At 35.6% G+C, this 26,104-nt stretch overlaps 1 protein-coding gene across 4 annotated transcripts; it reads right to left on the bottom strand.

Moving 5' to 3' along the window:
* Window positions 1-10,452: 10,452 nt before the first annotated feature.
* On the bottom strand, window positions 10,453-24,721 carry LOC114300028 (serine carboxypeptidase-like 26). Of its 4 annotated transcripts, none has more exons than XM_082877305.1 (10): window positions 24,308-24,721; window positions 23,567-23,674; window positions 22,870-22,965; window positions 22,666-22,758; window positions 21,003-21,091; window positions 20,214-20,492; window positions 19,625-19,794; window positions 19,420-19,515; window positions 16,508-16,613; window positions 10,453-10,726 (listed from the first exon to the last, which is right to left on the bottom strand). In XM_082877305.1, the coding sequence occupies exons 3-10, from the start codon at window positions 22,955-22,957 to the stop codon at window positions 10,580-10,582; spliced, it is 1,068 nt and encodes a 355-aa protein (XP_082733431.1). In that variant the 5' UTR covers window positions 22,958-22,965; window positions 23,567-23,674; window positions 24,308-24,721; the 3' UTR covers window positions 10,453-10,579. The 4 variants fall into 4 exon arrangements, with proteins under 4 accessions (XP_082733431.1, XP_082733432.1, XP_082733433.1 ...); XM_082877306.1 differs by having other exon boundaries at window positions 19,625-19,791; XM_082877307.1 differs by lacking the exon at window positions 22,870-22,965.
* Window positions 24,722-26,104: the final 1,383 nt, after the last annotated feature.

The raw sequence follows: 26,104 nt of genomic DNA, 5'->3' as shown, positions 1-26,104 counted from the left end.
GATTTCTGGCAGCTGGAAGCACTTTCTACAGGACCAATTCGCCTAGAACATAGCGGCGCAACTGAACGCATTGATTATACGACTTAGCGAGCTGCTGCTGGTACCATGCCATGGATGCAAGGGCACGGTCTCTTCATTCTTCAATCAGAGTTAAATCCAAGGTCAACATCATGTCGTTTTGGCCCATATCAAAAACTTTCGATTTCAAGGTTGGGAGGCCAATTTCCAAGGGGATGATGGCTTGATTTCCGAAGCACAAAGCGAACGACATTTCCCCAGTGGACCGTCTTGGAGTAGTGCGATAAGCCCACAGTATGCTCAGTAATTCTTCGACCTATCTGCCTTTAGCTTTCTCCAGCCTCTTCTTGATGCCGTCCAAAATGACTTTGTTGGAGGCTTCAGCTTGGCCATTACTCTGTGGATAAGCTAGGGTGGAGAAATAGGGTCGAATACCATACTTGTTGCACAGTTCTCTGTAGGCATCACAATCAAACTGGATGCCGTTATCTGAGATTAGTGCTCTTGGAATGCCAAATCGCGTTATGATATTTTTTCATACAAAACGCTTCACATCAGTGTCTCGAATGTGAGTTAGTGCTTCCGCTTCTACCCATTTTGTGAAATAATCTGTTGCGACAATCAAAAATCGCTTGTTACCCGAGGCACGAGGCAGCGGTCCGACGATGTCAAGTCCCCATTGGGCGAACGGCCAAGGACTGGTAATAGAGCTGAACTCCTCTGCAGGCAGATGGGTTAAAGGAGAAAACTTCTGGCACGGTTCACATTTCTTCACGTAACATTCGGCATCAGCTCTCATTGTCGGCCAATAATACCCCTGTGTCACAGCTCGATGGGCCAAAGAGCGCCCGCCAGAATGGGCACCGCAACTATCTTCATGTATTTCAGTCAGGAGTCCCTCGACTTTATCCGGATGAATGCACTCTAGGTATGGGCCAGAAAGGGATTTTTTGTAAAGTTTTCCTTGCAGATCCAAATAGTATCGCAGGGCTTTGTTTCGCAGCTTGTGTACTTCTTTCTTATCCGACGGGAGCTGTTCGAAAGATAGGAATGCAACAATGGAGTCCATCCAACTTGGACCTGACTCTATGACATTGATTTGGACTTCCTCTGAAGGGCCAATGCTTGGTTTAGGGATGAAACCCACTTCTATCGTCCGTTCAATCTCTGGGTTAATGGCAGAGGCTAGGCAAGCTAGGGCGTCTGCATGTGTGTTTTGATCAAAAGTTATTTGGTTTAGCTCATGATGGTCAAATTTTGCTAGCAAGGAATTTGCAGTTTTCATGTAAACGGCCATACGGTCGTTTTTGGCCGCATACTCCCTCTTTAGCTGATTGATTAGCAGTTTCAAATCGCAAAATATAAGCAGACACCGAGCGCCTAGGAGATGTGCATTCCGCAAGCCGGTTAGCAAGGCTTCATATTCGGCCTCGTTGTTTGATGCTTCGAAGCCGAATTTGACAACCTGATCGATTATTGCTCCGTCAGGAGCCATGATCACTATTCCAGCCCCACTGCTGCGTTGATTGGACAATCCATCACAGTACAATTGCCAAATGTCCCCAACATAAATTCTCCAGTTCGGCTTAGGTTGAACTTCATCAGGCTTGAAGTCAGCAAGACCCCCAATGAATTCAGCCACAAAGTCGGCAAGCACTTGGCCCTTGATTGAGGTTCTAGGCAGCAATTGAATATCATACTGGCCGAGTTCAAGAGTTCATTTTGAAACGCGCCCTAACGCTTCTGCACTACGGAGTACTGACCGGAGAGGGTGGTCCATTAGTACCCCAATGGTATGCCCCTAAAAGTAATGCATCAGCTTTCTTGCCACCATGACGAGGGCTAGGATGATTTTTTCCAATGGAACGTATCGTGTTTCGACATCAACCATTGTCTTGCTCACATAATACACTGGCCGCTGCTCTACAAGCTCTTCCTTTAAAAGTACAGTGCTGATGGCCCGATCAGAAACTGCCAAATATAGAATAAGCGGGTCACCTGCCGAAGGTGTTGTCAAGAGGGGTACTAATCGAAGATAGGTCTTCAGACCGTTGAAAGCGGCTTCGCACTCAGAGGTCCATTCAAAAGCCCTGCCCTGCTATAAGGTATGAAAGAATTGTCAGCAGCGGTCTGTAGAACGACCGATGAACCTGTTGAGTGCGGTGGCCATATCCATCAACTTTTGAACCTCTTTCACCGATCGAGGGGAGCCGAGTTCCAGGATTGCTGTGATTTTCCTCGGGTTAGCTTCGATGCCTCGGTGATTGACAATGTAGCCAAGGAATTTGCTGGATCCAATCCCAAATGCACACTTGGAAGCGTTCAGCTTCATTTTATACTTGCATAAAATGCCGAATGTCTCTTCCAGGTTGGCCAGATAAGTTTGCTCTTCCTTTAAATTCACCACCATATCATCAATGTTCACTTCCATAGTACGGCCGAGTTGCTCTTTGAACATGGCAGTGACCAGTCTTTGGTAAGTTGTCCCTGCATTCTTCAGCCCAAAAGGCATAACCTTATAACAATAGGTTCCTCTTAGGGTGAGGAATGCAGTTTTGTCTTGGTCCTCCGGATGCATGGCGATTTGATGGTAGCCTCTATAGGCATCGAGGAAGCTCATACGTTGATGATGTGCCATGGCGTCTACGAGTTGATCAATTCTGGGGAGAGAAAAACAGTCCTTGGGGTAAGCTTTATTTAAATCCGTGAAGTCCACACAGACACGCCAAGTTCCATTTTTCTTCTTTACCACCACAGTATTCTATAGCCATGTAGGATAGGTCACTTTTCAAATTGCCCCGACTCAAGCAACCGGTCAACTTTTTCAACGACGGCAGTAGTCTGCTCTGCGGCTGACCGCCGGCTTCTCTGAATGATCGGCTTACATTTGGGGTCAACATTTAGATGGTGCTCAGAAATAGATGGATCTACCCTCGGCATCTCATACGGCGACCATGCGAATACATCAAGGTTGCCAAGCATGAAAGTAATTAGCTACTGCCTGTTCGTTTTATTCAGGGAGGCACCGACCATGAAGAACCTGTCAGGATCCCTGTTAATTTCAACTCGTCTAGGACTTTTGTGGCCTTTTCACTTGGAAGCCGTCCAACATCGTCCAGGCTCTCCCGATCCGGCACCTCAATAAAGTTTACCTCCAGCTATCTTGGTGTCTTTGCGGCGAGAAGATAACATGCTTGTGCCAATTTCTAGAAACCACGGATTTGTTCAATGCCTCGTTCAGTCGGGAAGTGGAGTAGTTGGTGATAGGTGCTAGGCATGACATGCATGGCATGCAGCCAAGTTCGTTCCATGATAAGATTATACGGCAAAGGCAGGTTGACGACCAAGAATTCCACATCTACTATTCGGGAGCCCGCTCGAACTGGTAGTGTGATTTTGCCTAACGGGTATTCTGGATTAGCATTGAAGCCAAATAACAAATATGGAGCTGGAGACAGGTCTGATTCAATGAACCTGAGTTTGATGAAGGTCTTGTAATACATAACCTCCGAAGTACTCGCCTAGTCTATGAGAACGGGTTCAACGGTGAATCGATTTACGCATAGTTCAATGTGGGGGAGTGTCACGCCGATCAAATCAGAATCGTTGAAGGTAATACTCGGAGCTTCACAGGGCCGCTTTGCTGGTGTGATTTGCTTTTGGGGGCCAGGATGAGACTGAATTAAATGCACAGCAGGGGCTGTCAGCAGGCTGTATATCATATGGATTACGCCGAGCGGAGGTGAATCCTGCCTTAAGACAACTGTTTTGGTTGAGTTGTTCTTTCGGACGTGTTGCTAGAGCCGACCGTCTTGTACCAACTCCTTAAGGTGGTCTTTCAAGGCATAGCAACTGTCGGTATCATGACCGTGATCTTTGTGGTATTCACACCGTCTATCCCGTCTCCTTGTGTCAGGAGATCCCACCATTTTGGGCGGCCACTTGAAGAATGATAGATGTTGAATTTTAGTCATAACCATGTTGATCGGCTCTAACAACTCCGTATACTTCTTGTTTGCGCGCCTTGCACGCCTGTTATCCACTTGAAGTTGTTCATTGGCTCGGTGGGGGCATTGGTCGTTTGATCAGTGCGAACTTCTCTTGTCTCATTTAGCCTGGCCCCGTGGTTCAGGGCTCCGTGATGGTGCAGAACTTATCGGCTGAATAATTTCAGACGGGGCCATCTTAATGGCCTTTTGCCCGGCTTTGACCCGCAGTGCATCATCTTCAACTTTGAAATATTCCTCGACTTTCTTCATCAACGACCAGACTGTTTTGAGGGGCCTTCTTGTCAAGGAACTGCGGAGGGCACTATCAGGATGCAACCCCATCTTAAAGGTGGTGATGGCCATGGAGTTGTTGCAGGCGTTACCCACAAGATTAAAGCATTCCTAATAGCGCGCCGAATACACCCGTAATGTTTCCCCTAATTGGACTTGCATTGCCCAGAGAGAATCGGCCTGCTTCGGCTGGACCTCATTGGTGATGAACCTTGCCCTGAAAGATTTTTGGAGTTGATGGAAGCTCTTAATCGATGCCGGTTCCAATTTATAATACCATCTGATGGCCAGCGGTCCCAAACTGCTCGGAAATATTTGGCACATGAGGGCCTCGTCGTCCGCATACAACGTCATAACTTGCTTATAATGTCGGATGTGATCAGTGGGATCTGATTTCCCATCGTACAGGGTGAACGATGGGGCTTTAAACTTTTTGGGTAGTACCACCTTTGCGATCCAGCGCACAAAGGGATTATGTTGGTCCTTGTCACCTGAATTATTTCGCCTTCGCTTATGGCGTGCACGCGGACTCTCTTCGGAGGAACTACTAGGTTCTACTCGTCCCTTCCTTTTGGGTTCCGGTGATAATGAGTCAGAATCACTGTCAGTCTCTTGTCTTCGAACTCAAGGTTGTCGAACATCTTCTCTCAGAGGTCGTCTGGGATCTTAGCGTGCAGCTTGCTTGGATTTTGCTACTTCCAAGGCCAAATCCTAACGGAGGCGCTCATTCTCAGCGATCATGTTTTCCAGCCTCTATTCGTTTTGCTTCGCCTGTTTCATGATCGCTTGCATTGTCTCGTGTACTGAGGTCGATGGTGAGTTCTGGGCAAGTGAGTCGAAGTTCAAGGCACATCTTACGACGATAGTTTTCGATCCAAGCATGTTTTTCAGAGTGAGGTTATCTCTCTGTGTGGTTTCATCAGTGACTATCGGAGCATCTTCCGTTACGTCTGCTATGGATGTAGTTCAGTATTCCCACAGACGGCGCCAATTGTGGAAAAGTGGTTTGGAAATACTTTTTGGATCCAATGGGACGCTCGAGATCCTCAGCTAATAACCTGAAAAACAATGAACACTCCGGTCGGGGGTGCTGAAATTAGCACTCCGACGGATAAGTCAGTATATACTCTCTTGATTGCTTGTATCTTAAGTTAAGCGTACTAATTCTCACATACCTCTATTTGGCTGATGTTCTTCTATTTATATCTTTTCTTTCTTGGGGCTCAGGGCTGGGCCCACCTTCGATTTACCGTATAACTATTTACTTGGCTCCTTTCGTTGCAAACCGCTCTTCATTCAGCCCCTTACTCAACTGGTTATTTGGCCGAATAGGGTACTTCTGGATTTGTATGTATAAGACGAGGCCGAATGCGATGTATATATTTCAACTCTCCAGGTCCAATTATCCGACCTCTTTACGTCTCCTAATATTCGGCCCCCACAGGTGCCAATAGACATGTCTGCTATGATAAAAATTGGTTCAAAGATTTCACTCCTTTTAATGAGGAGAGGACTGTTATGCTTGGTGACTCCAGTTTAACCAAGGTGCTCGGGTGTGGAGATGTTGAGCTGAATTTTACCTCTGGATGTGTGCTTGTTTTAAAAAATGTGTTATACACACCATCCATGAGAAAAAATTTGATGTCGAGTTATTTGCTCAACAAAACTGGTTTCAAGCAGACTATTAAATCTGACCATATGTAATCACTAAAAAAGGCATATTTGTGGGGAAAGGGTATGCCTGTGATGGAATGTTTACATTAAATGTTGAGAACAAAAAAGCACATGTTTCTGTTTACATGTTGTCTTCTATGAATTTTTGGCATGCTCGTTTGTGTCATATTAATAGCTAATACGTGGGAGTCATGAGTAGTTTAGGATTAATTCACAGACTAACAAATAAATTTGAGAAATGTGAAGTTTGCAGTCAAGCAAAGATAACTAAAATGCTTCATAAAAGTGTGGTGAGAAATACTGAATTGTTAGAATTAATTCACACTGATTTATGTAAATTTGAAGGAATTTTAACACATGGTGGAAATAGATATTTTATCACTTTTATTGATGATTTTTCAAAATACACTTATGTATACTTGTTGAAAAATAAAAGTGATGCTTTTGAAAAATTTAAAGAATTCCTTCTTGAAGTTGAAAATCAATTCGGTAAAAAGATTAAAAGATATAGAAGTGATAGAGGCCGAGAGTATGAATCTTTTGGATTCAACTCGTTTGCTCAGTCTTTGGGAATAATCCATGAAACTACTCTACCACATTCACCTGCATCTAATGGTGTAGCAGAAAGAAAAAATAAAACTTCAACTGATTTAACAAATACTATGCTAATTGAAGCAGGTGCTCCTTCAAATTTGTGGGGAGAAGCAATTTTAATTGTATGTTATGTTATGAACAGAGTGCTACATAAAAAAACAAAAGTTACACCTTTTGAGTTATGGAAAGGGCATAAGCCAAATTTGAGATATTTGAGGGTTTGGGGTTGTCTAGCTTTTGTTAGACTTGTGGACCCTAAAAGACCTAAATTAGGTGTGAAAACTGCCACTTGTGCTTTTCTTGGATATGCAACAAATAGTACAGCCTATAGATTTTTTGATATTGAAAACAAAATAATTTTTAAATCAATTTTTCATGAAGAAAATTTTCATTTTAAATCTAAAAATGGTGGGAGTCAAAATTATCAAGAAAATATTTTATTTGAAACCGATTCCTCTACTTCTCTTTTATAAAACCAAGATATTGTAGTTTTTGAACCAAGAAGGAGTAAAAGAGCCAGATTAGAAAAAGATTTTGGCTCTGATTATCATGTTTTTAATGTGGAGGAAACTCCATTAACTTTACAAGAAGCTTTGGCATCACCTGACTCTATTTTTTGGAACGAGGCTGTAAATGATGAGATGAAATCATTATTATCCAATAAAACTTGGGTATTAGTAGATTTATCACCAAGTTGTAAAACTATTGGCTGTAAATGAGTTTTGAGAAAAAAAAACTTAAACCGGATGGAACTATTAATAAATATAAAGCAAGGCTTGTTGCAAAAGGTTTTAAACAACAAGCAGATCTTGACTTTTTTGATACATTTTCTCCGGTTACTAGAGTTACATCTATTAGATTATTAATTGCAGTGGCTGCAATTCATGATCAAAAGATTCATCAAATGGATGTTAAAACAGCCTTTTTAAATGGAGACCTGGGTGAAGAAATCTATATGGATCAACCTAAGAGTTTATTGGAACCCGGTCAAGAAAGCAAAGTGTGCAAGTTAGTTAAATCCCTATTTGGCTTAAAACAAGCCCCTAGACAGTGCCATGAGAAATTTGATTCCTGCATGATAAAGAATGGCTATAAAACGAATAAATGTGATAAATGCATCAACTATAAATCTGAAGAAAATTCACATGTCATTATTAGCCTCTATGTGGATGATTTACTTATATTTGGCTCTAATTTGCATATCATCGTGAAAACTAAAAATGTACTTAGAAGCCATTTTGATATGAAAGATCTTGGTGAGGCTAATTATATTTTGAGAATGAAAATTACCAAAACTTGTGATGGTATATTTCTTGATCAGTCGTATTATGTTGAGAAAATTTTGAGAAAATATAATTTTTATAAGTGCAAGCATGTTCTTACTCTTTTCGATCCTCATATGTGTTTATTTCCTATTGAAAATGATGAGAATGTAATTAATCAAAAGGAATATGCCAGTATGATTGGTAGCTTGCGTTATGCGACTGACTGTACTAGACCTAACATTGCCTATGCAGTTGGAGTACTTAGCAGATTTACTAGCAAGCCTGGTAGTGATCACTGGCTAGCCATTGAGCGGATTATAAAACATTTATCTGGCACCATAAAATATGGCTTGTTTTATAATAAGTATCCTGTAGTACTTGAAGGTTACAGTGATGCCGATTAGAATACCTTGTCAAGTGATTCATTATCAACCACTGGTTACTTATTTACATTGGGAGGTGGTGCTATAAGTTGGAAATCGAAAAAACAAACCATTATTTCTAATTCAGCAATGGAGGTTGAGCTCATTGCTTTAGCTACTGCTAGTGAAGAAGCAAATTGGTTGAGAGATTTATTAAATGAAATCTTTTGTTGGGAAAAACCGATTCCACCTATACTGATTCATTGTGATAGCACCGCAGCAATTAGTCGAGTTAATAACCATTATTATAACGGTAAATCCAGACCTATCAGAAGAAAACACAGTACTGTGAGATCTTATATGAATAATGGCATCATAAATGTGGATTATATTAAATCTGGTGATAATCTTACAGATCCATTAACTAAGGCTTTAGCAAGAGATAGAGTCTGGAATACATCGAGGGGGCCCATTGAATATAGCAAGAGCCATGTAGGAGGATACTCAACCCAAGGACCAGAGATCATGTAACTGGGTTCAATGAGAAAAACGATCATATGATGGCCGTGAGAAATGCACTAAATTACTTTTTACCCATCTCTATGATGTAAGTGCATTTATCCTATAATGCTGTAGAGGTTGAGCTATTAAAAAAATCTTAATGAATTTATGTAGCTCTTATTGAGTGGGGTGTTATAGTTACAAGAGCACCCTTGCCAGAATTCACCTATGTGAGTATGGTAGTGGGGCCATTACCTATGAGATTTGGGCTAATTCTCAAACACACTCATGAATCCTGGGATCACATAAGGCCATAATGTGCTGGCTCTTAAAGCTTATGTGAACACCTAGAATATTATGTGTGTGCAATAATTATTTATTTCCCTAAAGCAGTCATAGTTCAATGCTGAGCATATTATTGGCTCTGGAATAGATATTATTGTTTCACTAGTGAAGGTTCAATGCAGAGCACACCTACCATGATGCATAATATCCTTATTTGCCTAATAATCTCAGTTTTTGTTACCTATAATATTAAAATATGTGGGGGAATGTTAGCAGATATTTTAATATTATAATGTGTTATAGGTTTGATTTTCTTTTCTTTCCCTCCAAGTTTTCATTTTCTTTTTTCTTCAAGTCTCCAAGTCAAGTCCAAGTCTCAAGTCTTCCAAGGAAATTGCCCACCAATTTCCTTTCCTATTCTTATCCACCAAGTCTCCAAAAAATCTTGGCCACCAAGAATATTTGCCCCCCAAGTTACCTCTCCTATAAATAGAACTTTTCACCTCTCTTTTTGGAGCTCAAGTTTCTTTTGAGTGAGATTAACATACAAATAAAAAAAGGTGTATGTGATAAAACTTTGGGTTCAACCAATTGTGCAGTATTGATGAACCATACGACTTAGTCGGACTATTGTATCCTGGGGGACACAAGTCAATATTTTTTCTGCTGCACCGGTGTGAGGCTTTGCCTATAACCGCAGAGGGCTTGAATCTCCTTAAAGAGAGCAAATTTCCCACGCCTCAGCCATTACGATAGTTATTATAATTTTTATTATTTGTATTTTTCAATATTTTATTTGTAATTATCACCAACACTTTATTTTTCACCAAACCGTACCTGTAATCTCCATTTACCCATTTGGTTGGAGTTTAAAATTGATTGAGTGAAACTATGGCTTATTTTGGCAATACAATTAAAAATTAATTTTTTGACCCTTTTTTTTTAAAGATTATATCACTTTTTTATTTTTTTACATTTTTTTTTGGAAAAAAGTCCAAAAAAAATAAAAACTTAAACTTTTAACCTACTTCTCAAAACAGACCTATGTGATAATGCCACATGTTATTATTACACTTATTAATTAATATATCTACTAATGGGTCAAATTTAAAACCTTACCATTAGGAACGGAACCAGAAATTCATTTGCGGGGAACTAAGACATGAATAAATTTTTTTATATGAATTGATATAAACTACTATTTTTTTAATTCAAAAAATAAATTAAAATTTGATATTAAATTAGTACGTAAAAAATAAAACAATCATATACTTAGTGAATTTAATACATGAATAAAACCAAAGTCATGTATTAAATAATTTTTTATACAAATCAACTCAATCATCTATCAAAGTGGAACTCAACGTTCTTTCATATCTTGAAAGTCTTCAATGATTGACTTTGTGGTAAAATTTTTAGTAATTTTCTTTTCAATGTACACAAGCAAAAAGTCTGTAAGAAATTTATTTTCCATTTTGTTACAATTAAAATAAATTTCATATAAACTTAAAAATTGAAAATTTGTTGGAAGTACATCATGTCACTAGAATTTCACAATGGTCCATTTTTAATTATTAATTTAGGAATAGTCCACCAATAATCATCTTTGTGTTGGGAGATGTTGGCCAGATAAGAAAGAGCGAATGAGAGAGAGTGCTTGGCTGGGCTTGTTGAGAGGTACCAAGTGACCAGCTCCTCTGACTGTCACATATGTCAAGCCTTCATACTCAACTATCCTCCCTCCCACCTGCATTTTCGTCCACCATATCATATCAGCTGTGTCAAATGCATAAAAATTATTTATGAGGATTAAAATACAAGAAAGTAGGGGCCACACTTGGGCTTCCACTTATGGTATAAAAAATCAGTCACGGGATAAAAGACGAGAGTGGGGGGCCACACTTGGGCTCCATTTATAGATTCTTCTCTTGTTTTTATTTTGTGAAGGATTTTTGTGTAAAAAATTTACTTTGTATCACATAAATTCGATATCAATTCCTGATTTGTTTAATTTTTTTTTTCTTTCTCCAAATTAATAAGTGTTAAGGTCCATTAGATTGTCAATTCCGCAAACAAACACATTTCAATTGTAATATTTGTGCCCTGTTTGTCAGTAAAACCGCTTAAGCGATGAGCGAAAAATAACATCTCTCAATAGTTCAGACTTGCTTTACAAAAATATCGGAAAGTTCCATTACGCACTCAAGTAGACTTTCTATCACTAAAACGAAGGCACTTATGATTTCTCCGCATCTTAGATATGTTGGGGTATATCTCCTTAGTAGAGTTTGAGACCCAATTATGGTTTCTCCGCATCTTAGATATGTTGGGGTATATCTCCTTAGTGGAGTTTGAGAACCAATTGATTTGTTAAAAGAATTTTAATTGGGTTTAGTTTGGGTATAATATATTTTATATATATTATATCTAATTTTTGGAGATCTAATTCAGTTTGGTAACAATTAGGATTTGATAAAACAAACTCAAGATTTAACAATATATATATATATATATATATATTGTTGTGTGGCGGCAGTGGCTTAATACAATAGATTTGATTCAATTTGGTGGCTTTGGCTATGTGGAGGAGCAACAGTGTCAGATGAAATTCGGTTGTTTCTTTGTATGTGATTTAATGCTGCTACGGTCTCTATTTTGAAGCTAATTTGAGTTATTATTTTGGGTCTTCTTCAACTCTTGTTTCGAAAACTTTTGTTTATCTATTTAGTGAGGTCTTTCCTCTTGTTTATTTGTGATTATTTGGAATTCACCTAAGGGTGATTTTGTGAGATCATTCGTGTCTCATTTGTAATCGTTTGGAAACTTTTTAGTTGATAGTGAAATCAGATTTCGATCCCGTAGACTTACCTCACATTGAGGGAACCACATAAAAATTCTTATGTTGTTTTTTATTTAATTTTTCCGCATTATTTTTATTCTCATTGATTGATTTACTTGTGGGAAATCATATATTTTTCCAAACAAGATACATTACTCGAGTGAATTTTCTTGCGCTCGAGCAGCCTTCGCAACCCTGTTTTGTTTAAAGTTGCGCAAGCTGTAGATTTTACGGTTACGGTTTCCAGATCTAAAACTTGTGACTGTGTTTTCTTCTGGAGTACTTACCTATTGTTTCCCTTGATAGTTTTGTGAGTTGGTCGTGTCGTATGAATTGGATTGCTTATATCAAGGGGTTTGTTATGGTTCTACTTTTCTAGAGCGTTTGATTGGTAGATTCCGAAGATTTGAGCTTGGAGATTTTAAAGGAGTTCGAAACTGCTCGTTATCGTAGACTTGACTTGGGTGTTGTGGATTCAATATTGTGTTAATCAATTCCGAGACTTGTTGAAAGAGGCACAAGAGGTGAAAGGCAATTCCTGAGCGTGTTGGGTAATTTTTTGTATTCTTGTGTATTTTCATTATCCTCATAGTGGATTGATTAATGGCTTTTAGCTCGTATTTTTTATCACATTGAAAGTGCTCCAATTGTAATTTTTTTCACGTTAAAATCTTTTGTGTCGATTTATTAGAGGTGCTGCTATTAGCACCATATAAATTATTTTGGACCCCTCAATTTTTAACCCTTTTTTTTTATTACAATAATAATCTCAAATAAAATTACTGTAAAGGGCATCATTAATTTTCGGACACTCCATCTCACAATTAAACCTACACATCCACTACATCATGAATTAGGGTTTATGAGAACACTTACCTCCATCACCACCCATCCATCTTTCCCAAATCTCACCTTCAAAACCTACCCACTCTTAAAACCTTAAAAACTCTTTGATAGCAATATTTCGACAGTAACAGTGGCAACCATATGACTACATATACTTCTCCGGCAATGACAATGAGTGAAAATTTTTCTAGTAACCACAACTCTATAAGACGAGAGGAGTACAACAATAAAATCTTAAAAGAGATTCATAGTTTTGCTGTTGTTCTTAGTTTAGAGAAGATTGGCCTTGTAAGGGTAAGTTTTTTGAAAAAAATGGCAAAAATAATAAAATCTGTTCGTCATTTTTTCGGGATTGAGCTCCCAAACATATGACCGAAATTTGGGAACACAGGCCCGAATATTGTTTATTTGTTCAGGAATCAGTAATCAAACATTTATTATTTGTTCAGGAATGCAGGTCTGAACATGAAAATTTCTTAACACATTGAACGGTCAAAATTGTTAACGTTTGCAGAAGTTTCATTTTTTCAAGTTCGGGAATACAGGCCTGAACATTACTTATTTGTTCGAGAATGCCTTCCCGAATTCTTGAACAAATAAGTAATGTTCGGGACTGCAGGTCCAAACATGAAAATTTCTTAACACATTAAATGGTCAAAATTTTTAACACTTGCATAAATTATCGAAAGTAGCCCAAATCTATTATTAGATTCAAAAGCTATTCCTTCATCGCGTAACTTTGATAATATTGTTGTGAAGTTCTGCTGAACTCACAATTTTATAATATCTACCGACAAAACTAACCAAACTAATTATTATAATTTTTTTTTCTACAAGAGAAGAAATCGTTACGAGAAAACTAAGAAATTATGTATATATATAGAGAGAGAGCGAGAATACCAACTGTGACAATGGATGATGAGGCAGCAGAGACAGTAATCACATTGACTCTTCTTCTTCTTTGTGGGTTTTGTTAAGGTTTTTTGGAAGACGGGTTTTTTTGGAGTGTGGGGAGTGTGCATTCAATGGATAGAATGTTTTCACAAGAATAATTTTGGTATTATATGGAGGGAAAAAAGAAATTTTGAGGGTTTCAAAATTTATAAGTGGACGTCCAAAGAAATGGGGGGTCTAAAATAATTCATGGGGTGTTAATAGCACCACTCTTTATTAATTATGAAACGACAATCTAAATCACTTTCGTACGTATTAGATGATTTAGACTGTTAATTTTTGTGTGTTTGGAATTTTTTGCAATTAAATCTATTTTGAATCACAAATGTGGCTCTGTTTGGTTATGTTTTCAAAATGTGATTCTACACTGAGTTTTGAATATAGTGTTTAAAACGTGTTCTGGAAACACGTTTCTAAAACTCTGCAGAAAAGTCTGTACCAGCCGCGCTTTTCAGGATTTTTTTTTTTTTTGCAAATTTTGCTTAACCGGTCTTCCGGCCGGTTGAAATTTTTAAAATTTTTATGTGCTTTAAAATAATTTTGAGTTGTATGTTTAGTTATGAGTTGTAAATTTTTGTATCAAATATCAAATGTTACATCAACAATTCCTCAGTCAAATCAAAAACTCTTTTCAAAATTATTTTCAAAAACTATTTACCAAACAAATTTTCTACACTCAAATCATAATTTCAAACTCCACAAACTCAAAATATAACTCATACTCTCAAATCAAAATTACAAAACTCTACCAAACGCTTTTTCATTAAGTTAAATTATTACTAATGGTCATTCCATGTTTCTCTATAAGTCTGAACTCCAATCTATTATTTAGAAACCAAGGCGTACAACCATTATAGTTAAGCTCAAGTTCGAATAAATTATATTGTTAGGTCATTTAGTTTTGATGAAATTTTATTTTGATTTTTGTATTTTTTGATTTTATTAATTTAAACCACACACATTTTTGCGTTTCAGTAATTGCGTTTCAATACGTTTTCTCCGTAAATTGCCATCAGTATTTTGAATGAAAAAAATGACATATGTCAAACTAGAGGGTCAACATAAAATTGAGTGCAATTACAAGGACCACTGTTCATTCATTTTTCGTTTTTAGCTGAGAATTGCTGTAGTGGCCGTCATATTTGTTCCAAAAATGCAAATGCAACTGGCAGATGCGCCATATTGAAACACAATTGTAAATGTGAGGTTTAAATTAATAAAATTTAAATTATAAAAATTGAAATCATGTTGAAAATTAAAAAGATCGATGGTATAATTTTTGTTTCTTTTTTTTTTTTCAAATGAGTGATGTATGCTGGTCTTGATTAGATATGATTTAAAAGCCGAAAAAGCCGAGTTGTTTTGACAACAAAAAGTCGGCTTCGTTTGGTTGTGTTTTGATAATATAATTTTACACCTACATTTGAATATGATGTTTGGAAAGAGTTTTGAAATTAATTTTTCAAAACTCTGCAGAGAACTCTGTATCAGGCGCTATTTTCAGAATTTTTTTTTTGTAAATTTTGCCTAACCGGTTGTCCGGCCGGTTGACCAAAATAGTGATTTTTTTTTTTTTGTGCAATTGATATGTTAATTTGTATATAATCGAAAAAAATATTTTTCGAATTTTTTATGTGTTTTAAAATAATTTTGAGTTGTATATTTGGTTATGAGTTGTAAATTTTTGTATCAAATGTCACATCAACAATTTCCTACTCAAATCAAAACTCTTTTCAAAATTATTTTCAAAACTCTTTACCAAACAAATTTTTCGCAGTCAAATCATAATTTCAAATCTCACAAACTCAAAATACTACTCATACTTTTAAATCATAGTTACAATTTACTCTCCCTCTCCCAAAAAAAAAAAAACTTGATGGACTTCTCTTAGGCACCGTTTGGCAAGAGCTAAACGGGGCTTTTTTGGTCATTTTAGCCACAAAAGACAAAATAGGCTATTTTAGCCACAAAAAATAAAATATCACAGCAAGCCCATAATCATTACATTATTCTCTCACAAAAAAAGTCAAAAAAACAAAAAAAACTAAAAATCCCTTCCCAAATCAAACTTTTTAGTCCAGGCTAAAATAGTTAAAAAAGTCAAAAAAAATAAAAAAACCAACCAACTTCTCAAACGGAGGCTTAATACATTTTTGTCTTTTTTGGGCTTCTTCCAGAAGAAAGTCAACCAAAAAAAGCAACTACAATCTACCATGTGAAACCTAGTATTCAATTTGCACTTGCAAGGCCAAAAGTCGTATTACCAAACAAGTGGTGCTAAGAGAAACCAAAAAGTGGAAAAGCCAAAAACTAGTTGTATTTATCAAAACAAGTGGTGCTAAAAAATTCTATTTAAGAGATCCTAAAAATGAAAAAAAAAAAAAAGAAGTAAAAATTGATCGGTGTTACCAAAGACTTTCATCAGAACTATGGTGAAGCAAGGCCAAGTAGTCAAGGGCATTGCTTTTGTTTTTCTCTTTTGATTGCTTGAGCCTACTTTTGAAGTTGTATGAAATAAAAATATTTCTTATCTATTAATTATTAAAGTAAATTGATTAATTCAACATTAGTTATCCTTATAAGTTTTTTGAAGGAGATTTTAGATCGGAAGAGAAGCATAGAATATCTAACTACGGCTGTGATTGAGGCCTCGAAATTGCCTCGAATGCATTTTTTTTTTTTTCTGGGGTAATACATTGTAGAAAAAAATAAATAAAAATAAAAATAATAATAACAAGCAAAGCATCAACCCAGCAAAAAAAAAAAAGAAAAAAGAAAATTCGAAACAAATTTAAGCCAAAAAATTTGAGGCCTCAATCATTAATCATCTAACTATACTAATCTGTTAATATCTTATCGAGTAAAATAAAAATAAAAAAAAAGTCAAACCTGATGGTTGTGGTACCAAGAACGCCATGGGGATTTGAGAGGCAATCCAAGAGCTTCAATGCAGTATCTTGACCCTATTACTGGCACTCTCCCATCTGTGTCTCCACTGCTCACGGCCACCCAAACCACACCCACCACACCCGAAAAACAAATTTAAATCACATTACAATGTGTACTATTCTAAAATTGACAGTGGTAATATGATATTCAACGATAATTGAGAGTGTAATTTTTTAAAATTGTTAGAATAATAGAGAGAGAAAAAATAATATATATTGTATTAAATGAATTGTATTGTATGTATTGTATTCAATAAATTGTATTGAAAGTTATTTGTCCTATACAATAGAAGGCCTCTATATATAGGTTGAGAAAGAGTATCCTACTAGAAATCTAACTATGAGAAAGAGTATCATATAAGAGGCCTAACTAGTATCCTATAAGATACCTAACTATGACAATATCTAATATATCTAGAAAAATCAATACCTAATATATGTAGGAATATACCTAACTATGACAATATCTAATATATCTAGAAAAATCAATACCTAATATATGTAGGAATATATACCATATATACATTAGCATCCCCTCAAATTTAAGGAGGATAATCATCTTGAGTTTGGAGAGAGAAACTAAAATATGAAATAAAACTAAATAAAATAAAAGGTAAATAGATTGCAAAATCCGAACGGGAGTGCAATAGCGCTTGAAATAGATCAGAGGCCGGAACTAAAGCCAGGAGATAGTTCGGCCATTGTAGGAATTGACTGAAACTAATGCCAGGACAATTTAAGGTTGTGCCGGACCGATATAGAAATTGGCTAGAATTAATGCCGAGAGACAGTTTATGGTCGTGTCAGACCATTGTAGAAACTGACTGGAACTAATGCCAAGACAGTTTAAAGGAGTCATGCATCAATGTAAGAGCTAATCGGAATCAATGTCGAGACAATTTAAAAAGGTCATGCCAGACCAATGTAAGAGCTAACTGGAATCAATGTCGAGACAGTTTACGTAGTCATGTTGGACCGATGTAGAGAACTGGATATCGGACCAACAAGCATGGCATACACATAACTTATGACGTGGTGCTGAACAATGATGGTAATAGATAACTGAGTGCGCCAGGGAGCGGCTTGGATTGTGTGCCAAAGGGGCGGCTTGCGTGGTTCGCATAGTGTATAACCATGCTCACCATGATATAGGTATAATACCCCCTCAAACTCAAATAGGTTTGAAAATAGAAACCTATTTGAGGTTGAAATAGAGGGAAAGACAAAGTGGAACAGAAATACAAAAAAAATAAAATAAAATAAATGATAGAGATATTTAGAATAGGAATAAACCAATGGACAAAGGAAGAGATCACCATGAAGCGATATTGACAGGAAAATATGACAGCAGAATAGGTTGAGGTCCGACAGGTGGCCAAGGCAAGGCTATCGCTTGCCAATAAGGCGAACCTATAACTCTGATACCATGTTAGAATAGTAGAGAGAGAAAATAATATATATTGTATTGAATGAATTGTATGTATTGTATTCAATGAATTGTATTGAAAGTGATTTGTCCTATACAATAGAAGGCCTGTATATATAGGCTGAGAAAGAGTATCCTACTAGAAGTCTAACTATGAGAAAGAGTATTCTATAAGAGACCTAACTAGTATTCTACTAGAAGTCTAACTATGAGAAAGAGTTTCCTATAAGAGACCTAACCATGACAATACTTAAGATATCTAGGAAATCAATACCTAATATATATAGAAATATATACCATATATACATTAACAAAAACAATATTCAATATAAAGTGATGGACATATAAGGCTGCAAATGAGTTGAGTTGCAAGTTGTTTAAGGAAATCAATACCTAATATATATAGAAATATATACCATATATATATTAACAAAAACAATATTCAATATAAAGTGATGGACATATAAGGCTGCAAATGAGTTGAGTTGCAAGTAGTTCAAGTTTCGCTCCAAAACTTTAGTGAGTTTCAAATTATGTTTAAATTTGGTTTATACATATAACAAGTCAATCTTGAGTTGAGCTCCCATAACTTAGTTCTTTATAGTAGATATATGCTTATCGAGTAATAAGTTGTTCAACTTTCACTTAAAAATTTAACGAGTTTTAAAATATGTTTAAATTTAAATTGTTTACCTGACGAGTCAATTTCAAACAAATTTTTTACAAGTGAATCTCAAACATGTGTGTGTGTTGTGCAATGTGCAATGAATCAGAAAAGCTGAGATGCCAACTGCCAACAAGTCATCAAAAGCCAACCAGTCTAAACAGTATTTTAGTCCTTTTATTTTTTCTGACTTCGAATCTCTTTAAGGTAGGACCAAATTGGATCCATCCTCCTCAAAAATTCTAAATATTTATACTGTAATTACTTATAAATTATCTGTATCAATTAAATTTAGGTGCAACAAGAGATTAAGAGGTCTTAAATTCGAATCTCTATTTCACTCAATAAGTGAAAGTACTAGATACTAACCATTCGATCATAGATCCAATTTGTAACCTGTTACCATTAATTTCTATGCATATGTTGTGGGAAGACGAGTATTTCAGTATCTCTTGTAATTTTTTTAACAATATTGAGAACAGCAGCTCAGTAGAGGTTTTGATACTCCCAAGTAAATAATTTAACACTATCTATGGTTGATGGTTTCAAGGCTAGGGCAATTTCGATAGTTTTGTCCTAGATAAGGAAACACTACTTTGTTAGAATTGTAAGTTTTATTATGAAGGAAAACATAAAACAAAAGGTAAAGAATATATATTTTTGTTGTTGTTTCTCTTACAAATTTAAAATTCAAAAACAACATTATATCATTAATGGATTAGGGAGGGCATGAAAAGGGGGGACGAGAGTAATATACAAGTACCTGTAAATCCAAATTTGGAGGCCACCTTTGATGAGTTTAGTATAGATGGGTAGGACAGAAAATACAGTAAAGTTATATGTGACGAATACAGAATGGCTGCAAAATTTAGTCAATTATCCACACTAATTAGTTGAAACAAAAATCAAAACATGGAAAGAAAAATAACAAACATAGATTAAAGTATAGAGTAAGAAAGCTAACTTACTTGCAGACATTCCAATTGACAAAACCATTTGCAACTCCTCTAGTATTTGCATGAAGAGATGTTTGAACATCAACCCTGTTGAAGTAGTGTTGTGTATGTGTAGAGAAACATGGATCATACCCACCTCCACCACCTATTCTCATCCTCCTCAATCCATAATTTTGTGTCTGCTATTAAGTTCGTCCAAATAAAACCATCAAAGACCAGATTTATCTATTCTATTATATACAACTTACACCTCATAATGCTTTGTCATAGTTTTTTCATTTTCAAATTGTCCTGCAACTGCCTCACTTTTTTATTTTAAATTTCAATTTTTTATAATTTTTTCAGTATTTTTTTCTTCATATACCATTTTTTTTTACCAATAAATTAAAGATCAATAGATTGTTTTTTTTTATAAATGTAACGCACACATTTTTGACATACGCAATGCGTGTGCATACAGAATGATATAGTATTACATGATTTGTTTGTTTTAATTTTTATTTAGATTTACAAAAATATTCCTATCCCATCATTCTGTAAATGTAAATTATGTTATGAGAATCATTTTAATATATATATATATATATATGATTAGAATCACCTTAAAAGAAAATATATCACTATCACTGCCACTACCACTGCCACTGCCACTAGTGTTGAGAAGACAAATAGGGGCATAGATATTATAGATGTCAATCTCATGGTACTTCTCAAATACGACCCTCATGGCTGCATTGCATTCACCAGACCAATCAGAGACCTTGAAATTGCATACTTTTTTAGCATTTTCAAATTCTTGATCTGATATTACTGAGTGGCTCCATGCATACTCTAGTAGTCCTTTAGAATCATAGTAATCATTTGTTTCTGGATTCCCTACCTGCAATTCATATCTAACTCATTAATATTGGCAATTCTTTGACTTGGTAATCGGATCGGTTGTGAATTAACTGTGAACAACTAGGAATCCATATGTATAAGAAACTGATCGATACAAATGTAATTTTTGTCCCCACCGATACACCAGGATGTATCAATATCAGAATGGAAAAAACTCAATACACATCGAAAGATACTGCACAGACTACTCATATTTAAAACCATATGCATATGTGAGTCAGGAGGTGCATTTCACGATGTCAACTACACATAAATCAATGTATGGCTTAAAGGCAAAAGACACTAGCAGTAAAAGTCGAACCCAAAATGTTTGAAGCTATGAATTCACCCTTTTATCCATTGGGCTATCATACAGATTGCCGTATTAGTAATTTACTTTAATCACTTACATTTTTGGGGGGATATTTTTATGATGCAAGTGATAGTTAAAAGTAAAATGTACTCTCCAACACATGCAAGTAGTAAAATCAAAGAAAGAGAAGTCACGTACTATGAAACCTTTGAGATTAATATGGGGGTATTTACTTGTATCCTTATTTCTGTCATACACAAGCTCTGCCAGCTGAGGCACATAATGTCCTACAAGTAACCCAAAAAAAAAAAAAAAAAAAAAGAAAAGGAAGAAAGAAAGTCATGAGAGATTTAGAGAGCCAAAATTTCAAGGTATAGGACCTTATGCCCCCGAAATTTTTACATTATGTGATTGAAAGTACATTTACGGATAGGAGGATGGGTTTTGAGTTCGAATTCTCTACAGTGATTGCCTGTAGTTCTTCTTGCAGTGCCCTTTGGGGAAAACTTAAAAAAAAATAAAATACACAAAAAACTGCCCCTCCTCTCTCTCTCTCTCTCCTTCGACATTGGGGCTCCGATCCAGCCCCCCTCCGTCTTCCCTCTCTGCAACTTTCTCTCTTCTCATTTTTCTCTCCCTCTCTACACATACATACATGTATATATGTAAGCGAATTCATGTGTCTGAAAGTGAAAATTTTACAAAGCAAAAACTCTTTAAGTTTGATTTTTTATTTAATTTTTCTTCAGTATTCTAATGAATGAATCACAAAATTGAAATTTTTTGTTTTTGATTAATTTTTCTTTAGTATTCTGTTGAGTGAATCACAAAACTGAATATATATTCTTGGCTATTTCAATTCAAGCCTTTGGATTAGAAGAGACTCAAAATCATAGTCAATGAGAGAATCTGGACAAAACCCAGAAATCTTGCTTTTGTAGAGAGAATCAGAGGAGATATGGGGTTGTTTGTGTGGTGTTGAGAGGGAGAGAAGTTGAATTGGGTTTGAGTAAAGAGCTAGGGTGGGTTTGATTGTTCTTTTATGAATAAATTACAAATATACATTCTCAGATTTGTTTAAATTATAAATTGTTCTATGTGGTTTGGAAAATTATAAATTCTCTCTTATTGAACTTTTTATTTAACAGAATTAACTAAAAAAATGAAATTCATAATTATTCTTCTATACAATAATAAAATTACATAAATTATTAATTAAAATATATTTCTAACATCATTAAAAATTGTTAATTGACTTGACGATTTATTAATAAAATGGATGATTTGTTATGAAATTAGAAACCTCAAGGGTGGAATGTAATTTTCAAAATCTTAGGGGGCAATTCGTATTTCAATCAAATCTCAGGAGATAAATTTGTAATTTATCCTTTTTTTTAGAAAGAAGACGAAGGAGGAAAAAAGAGGAGAGAGGTGGAAAAAAGAGCATATCCGCCACCTTACTACTGCTGCCAGTGTCGCCGTGCCGTCTCTGTCGTCTCGCTTCGCCGCCGTCACTCTCCTCCTCTGTTCTTGCTGTTGTACTCGTCAGTTAAGTTAAGAGTTCTACCGCTGAGAGAGAGAGAGAGGGAAAAAAAAAAAAAAAAAAACGACGTCGTTTGTTTGGCACCATTTTAGGAAGTATTGCAAGATATAGAATGGCAGAGGATCCAGACTCAATGGGTTTTAGGGTCAAAATACACTTTTAGTCATAGTCACACAATCATGTTTTGAAATTCTTGCCTGAGAGTGTATTAAGGATATATGGGCAGATTTTAGGGTCAGATAAAATCCCTCTGTTCGTAATGCACTTCTAGCCACACGATTGTATCTCAAAATTATTGTAAAGGTTAGGCTATATCACCTGCATAACTCTCTCCTGATATGAAGACATCATGGTTTTTGAAGTGTGGAAATCTTTTCATCCAATTCACCAGGAAATTGTAGACATCCTCAGCTAAAAAAGTTAGCAGAACAGATGATAAATATAGAATTTAATTATTGAATGAAAGTACATAAGAAAAAAGTGTATTGCATTTAATTATATTCTAATGAATGGTGAAATTACCAACAAACACATCATCCAATTTGGTAAAATCAGCAGATGTGTTGGTGTAGGAGAACCCAACTCCCACTGGTGACTCCACAAACAGCATATTGGCTTCTGCAAGATATATCATACACTTCAAATTTAATTTCATTACTTAATAGTAATTACTTTCATATTATGATTTCACCTGATTATATATTCACACAACAAATATCATAGCACGGAGCCTAAAGAAGTTATTTGAAAATGAAATTTGTGAATCAAATTCATTCCACGTCACACTTAAGTTAAATTTGCATAGCACATTTAATTTTTGATAACTTTTCAGATTATCTTTTGGACACCCCAACTTTCCCAAAAACTATGGTTCCTGTGTCAAATGTTACATATATATGTAGAATTTACCATATTTAGAAAACAATTAATAATGATAGAGAGTCCAAAAAAGTTATCTAAAAATGAAATGCATAGATCAGATTCATTTTAAATGTGATCCACATCACAATTTGAATCTGCATAACACGCTTCATTTCCTGATAACTTTCCAAACTATTTTTTGAGCTCCATAACATATTCACATTTTGGCTTGCTAATAAATTTTCAATTGTAGCATCTTCATACAATCAAATTGAGTAGACAAGAGTTATTATAATGTATAAAAACACATTGGCAAAAAAAGAACATAGAAAAGAGACTATGAAATGAAGAAAAAGACCTTTATTCCAAGAATGTTTATTGAATTCAAGACCAGAACCACTTGCATTGACTCGGAGAGGACCCAATTCCACAGCAGCACCATGCCCAATTGATGAACAACCAGGTCCTTCAACAGCCCAAAAACATTAAAAATAAATAAAGAAAACCATTGTTAGAGTGAACATAAAAGTCATAGTAACTACTTGGTACATTAATGTATGTGTTTGTGGAGTAAATCACACACTCATTAACAAGAAGAATCAATTACAAACAAATAAATAAAAAAGCACGGTACACAAATTTACATGGTTCTATAAAATTGGTCACGTCAATGACTTTCACTACTTTCACTATATTAAAAAAGACAAAAATCAATACGGCTGCTTGTATATACAACAATATATATGCTACTATTTATATCATTAAATTATCATGAAACTCTTACTACTAGTCAAAAGTAATTCACCTTGGAGGCATAGGAAAATGAATTCAGTCACACTTTAGAAGTATGTGAACAATAGCAAAATTTGATTGGTCCAAAACTGTAAACTCTATATCCAAAAATGTATTAATCTCATTTAAATTATAGACTCCTTTAATTTAAACGATCAAAAATTGTCTCTTATTTAAATATTTTGATAGTGTGTAAATAAAATAGAATTCAGTAGTGAAGGTGATAATGTGTACAGTACTAATCAGATTCCACCAACTCAACTGCACACTTATATTTATTGGAGAAAGAAATGAAGTGAGGTTGTACCTCAATTGAACCAGAGCAAGAGGGGCTTAATGGACGGATGAGATTGAGCTTCAAAGAACCAATAGAAAAGTGCCCTCCCATGATCTTGGTTGACTGTGATGTAGCCAGAGAAGTGAGAGAGTGGTGGACTTGAAGGCTGGCCTGGTAGATTTAGTACTCTATCAGATTCATGTGTTGCTTTAATGCATGTAGTAGTAGCAATAAAGGACCCAAGAAAAATAAATAGAGTTAGAAGAAGAGCGAGAAATGGAAGCTTTGTAGGAGCAGAGACTGAAGAAGCCATGTCCTCTCTCCTCTCTCCTCTCCCCTCTCCATTTAATCTTTCTTATAACTGTGAGAAAAAGGAGAGAGAAAGTGGTGAGGGAAAGAGAGTGGTGGGGGTGAGAAATTGTGGTTATTTTGAAAGAAGGTAAAAGCATCTATTTACACACACCAAATACTCTTTTTGCACATCTTTCTCACTACACACACCAAAAAAATTAATTCCTAATTAATCTACTCACTACACACACAGTTTATTCCACATCTGCCCTCACACACACACCCCCCCAACCCCAAACCCAGCTCTCTCCCAACGGTGCAAATACACACACCCATTGAAGCGTAAGCTACATCTTCAACCTTGAGGATACATACACCCATTGAAGCTTAAGCTACATCTTCAACCTTGAGGATACACACACCCATTGAAGCTTACCGTGTGCAAATACACACACACAGCTTTCATCCCCAAATACACATACAGAGCTTTCATCTTCAACCTCTGTCAGTAACAATAAATCACAAACCTACTGTTGAAATAAATCACAAATGAATTAATCAAAACGTAGAGTTTTGTTTTTATCATTTTGAAAACGGACGAAGGCCCACGGAGTGTAAACAAATCGTTCGGAACTGGTTTGCCGAAATTAATTCATTTGTTCGGAAGTAGGATTTCGAAATTGGTGATTTATTTCAACAGTAGGTTTCCGAAACTTTTTGATTTTTTCGGCAGTCAACTTCCGAATATATTAAATTCAAACAACAATCAAGTTCCGAAATTAATTTTTTGTTTCGGATTTCAACTTTCGAACAGTATATATACTTTTGGTTTTAAACTTCCGAACAGTGTTTTTCTTTTTTTTCTTTTTTTTTTCTCCCTTCTTATGTATATTCTTTTTACATTTGTGGTAATCTCTTATTGAGTGATAAATAATTTGAGAAAATGTATTAAAATTTTAATTATTGTAACATAATTTATACCTATATGAATCAATCACTACGTATTGTATTTGATATTATTTTCAAATGTAATGACATTGCATGTTTTGTATAACATCACAAATTTTTAATGGCATTATAAAGATTAATTTGCAATTCGAAACTGTAAATTTGGTATACAGTTTGCAAAAAAAATTTTTTACTTCATTCGGAAGTAGTTGTCCGAATTTATTTTCAACTTTCGGAAGTTGAATGTTGTAAAAGTTAACTTTGTTCGGACAACAACTTCCGAAATTAAATAATTGGTTCGGACAACAACTTCCGAAATTTATTAGTTTGTTCGGACAACAACTTCCGAAAATAAATAATTATTTCGGTAGTAGATTTCCGAACCAAATAACACAATTCGGCTCTGGTTATCCGAACGACGCTGGAAAAAAAAAAAAAAAAAAAAGAAACTCACATTTCCTTCGCTATGTTTCTCATAAACACTTATTTGCTGATTTTTATAAGATAAATCCTCCATATCAATGATGAATGAGGAAGAAGCTATGAATAAGGAAGGTTGAAGCTTCAGTTTCAACGTGAAGTTTGGAT

This window comes from Camellia sinensis, chromosome 7 (assembly GCF_055761805.1).
Source record: "Camellia sinensis isolate YWXY chromosome 7, ASM5576180v1, whole genome shotgun sequence".
NCBI classification, from domain to species: Eukaryota; Viridiplantae; Streptophyta; class Magnoliopsida; order Ericales; family Theaceae; genus Camellia; species Camellia sinensis.
The sequence above is the reverse complement of the archived record's forward strand: the minus strand, read 5'-3'. Positions and strand labels throughout refer to the sequence as shown.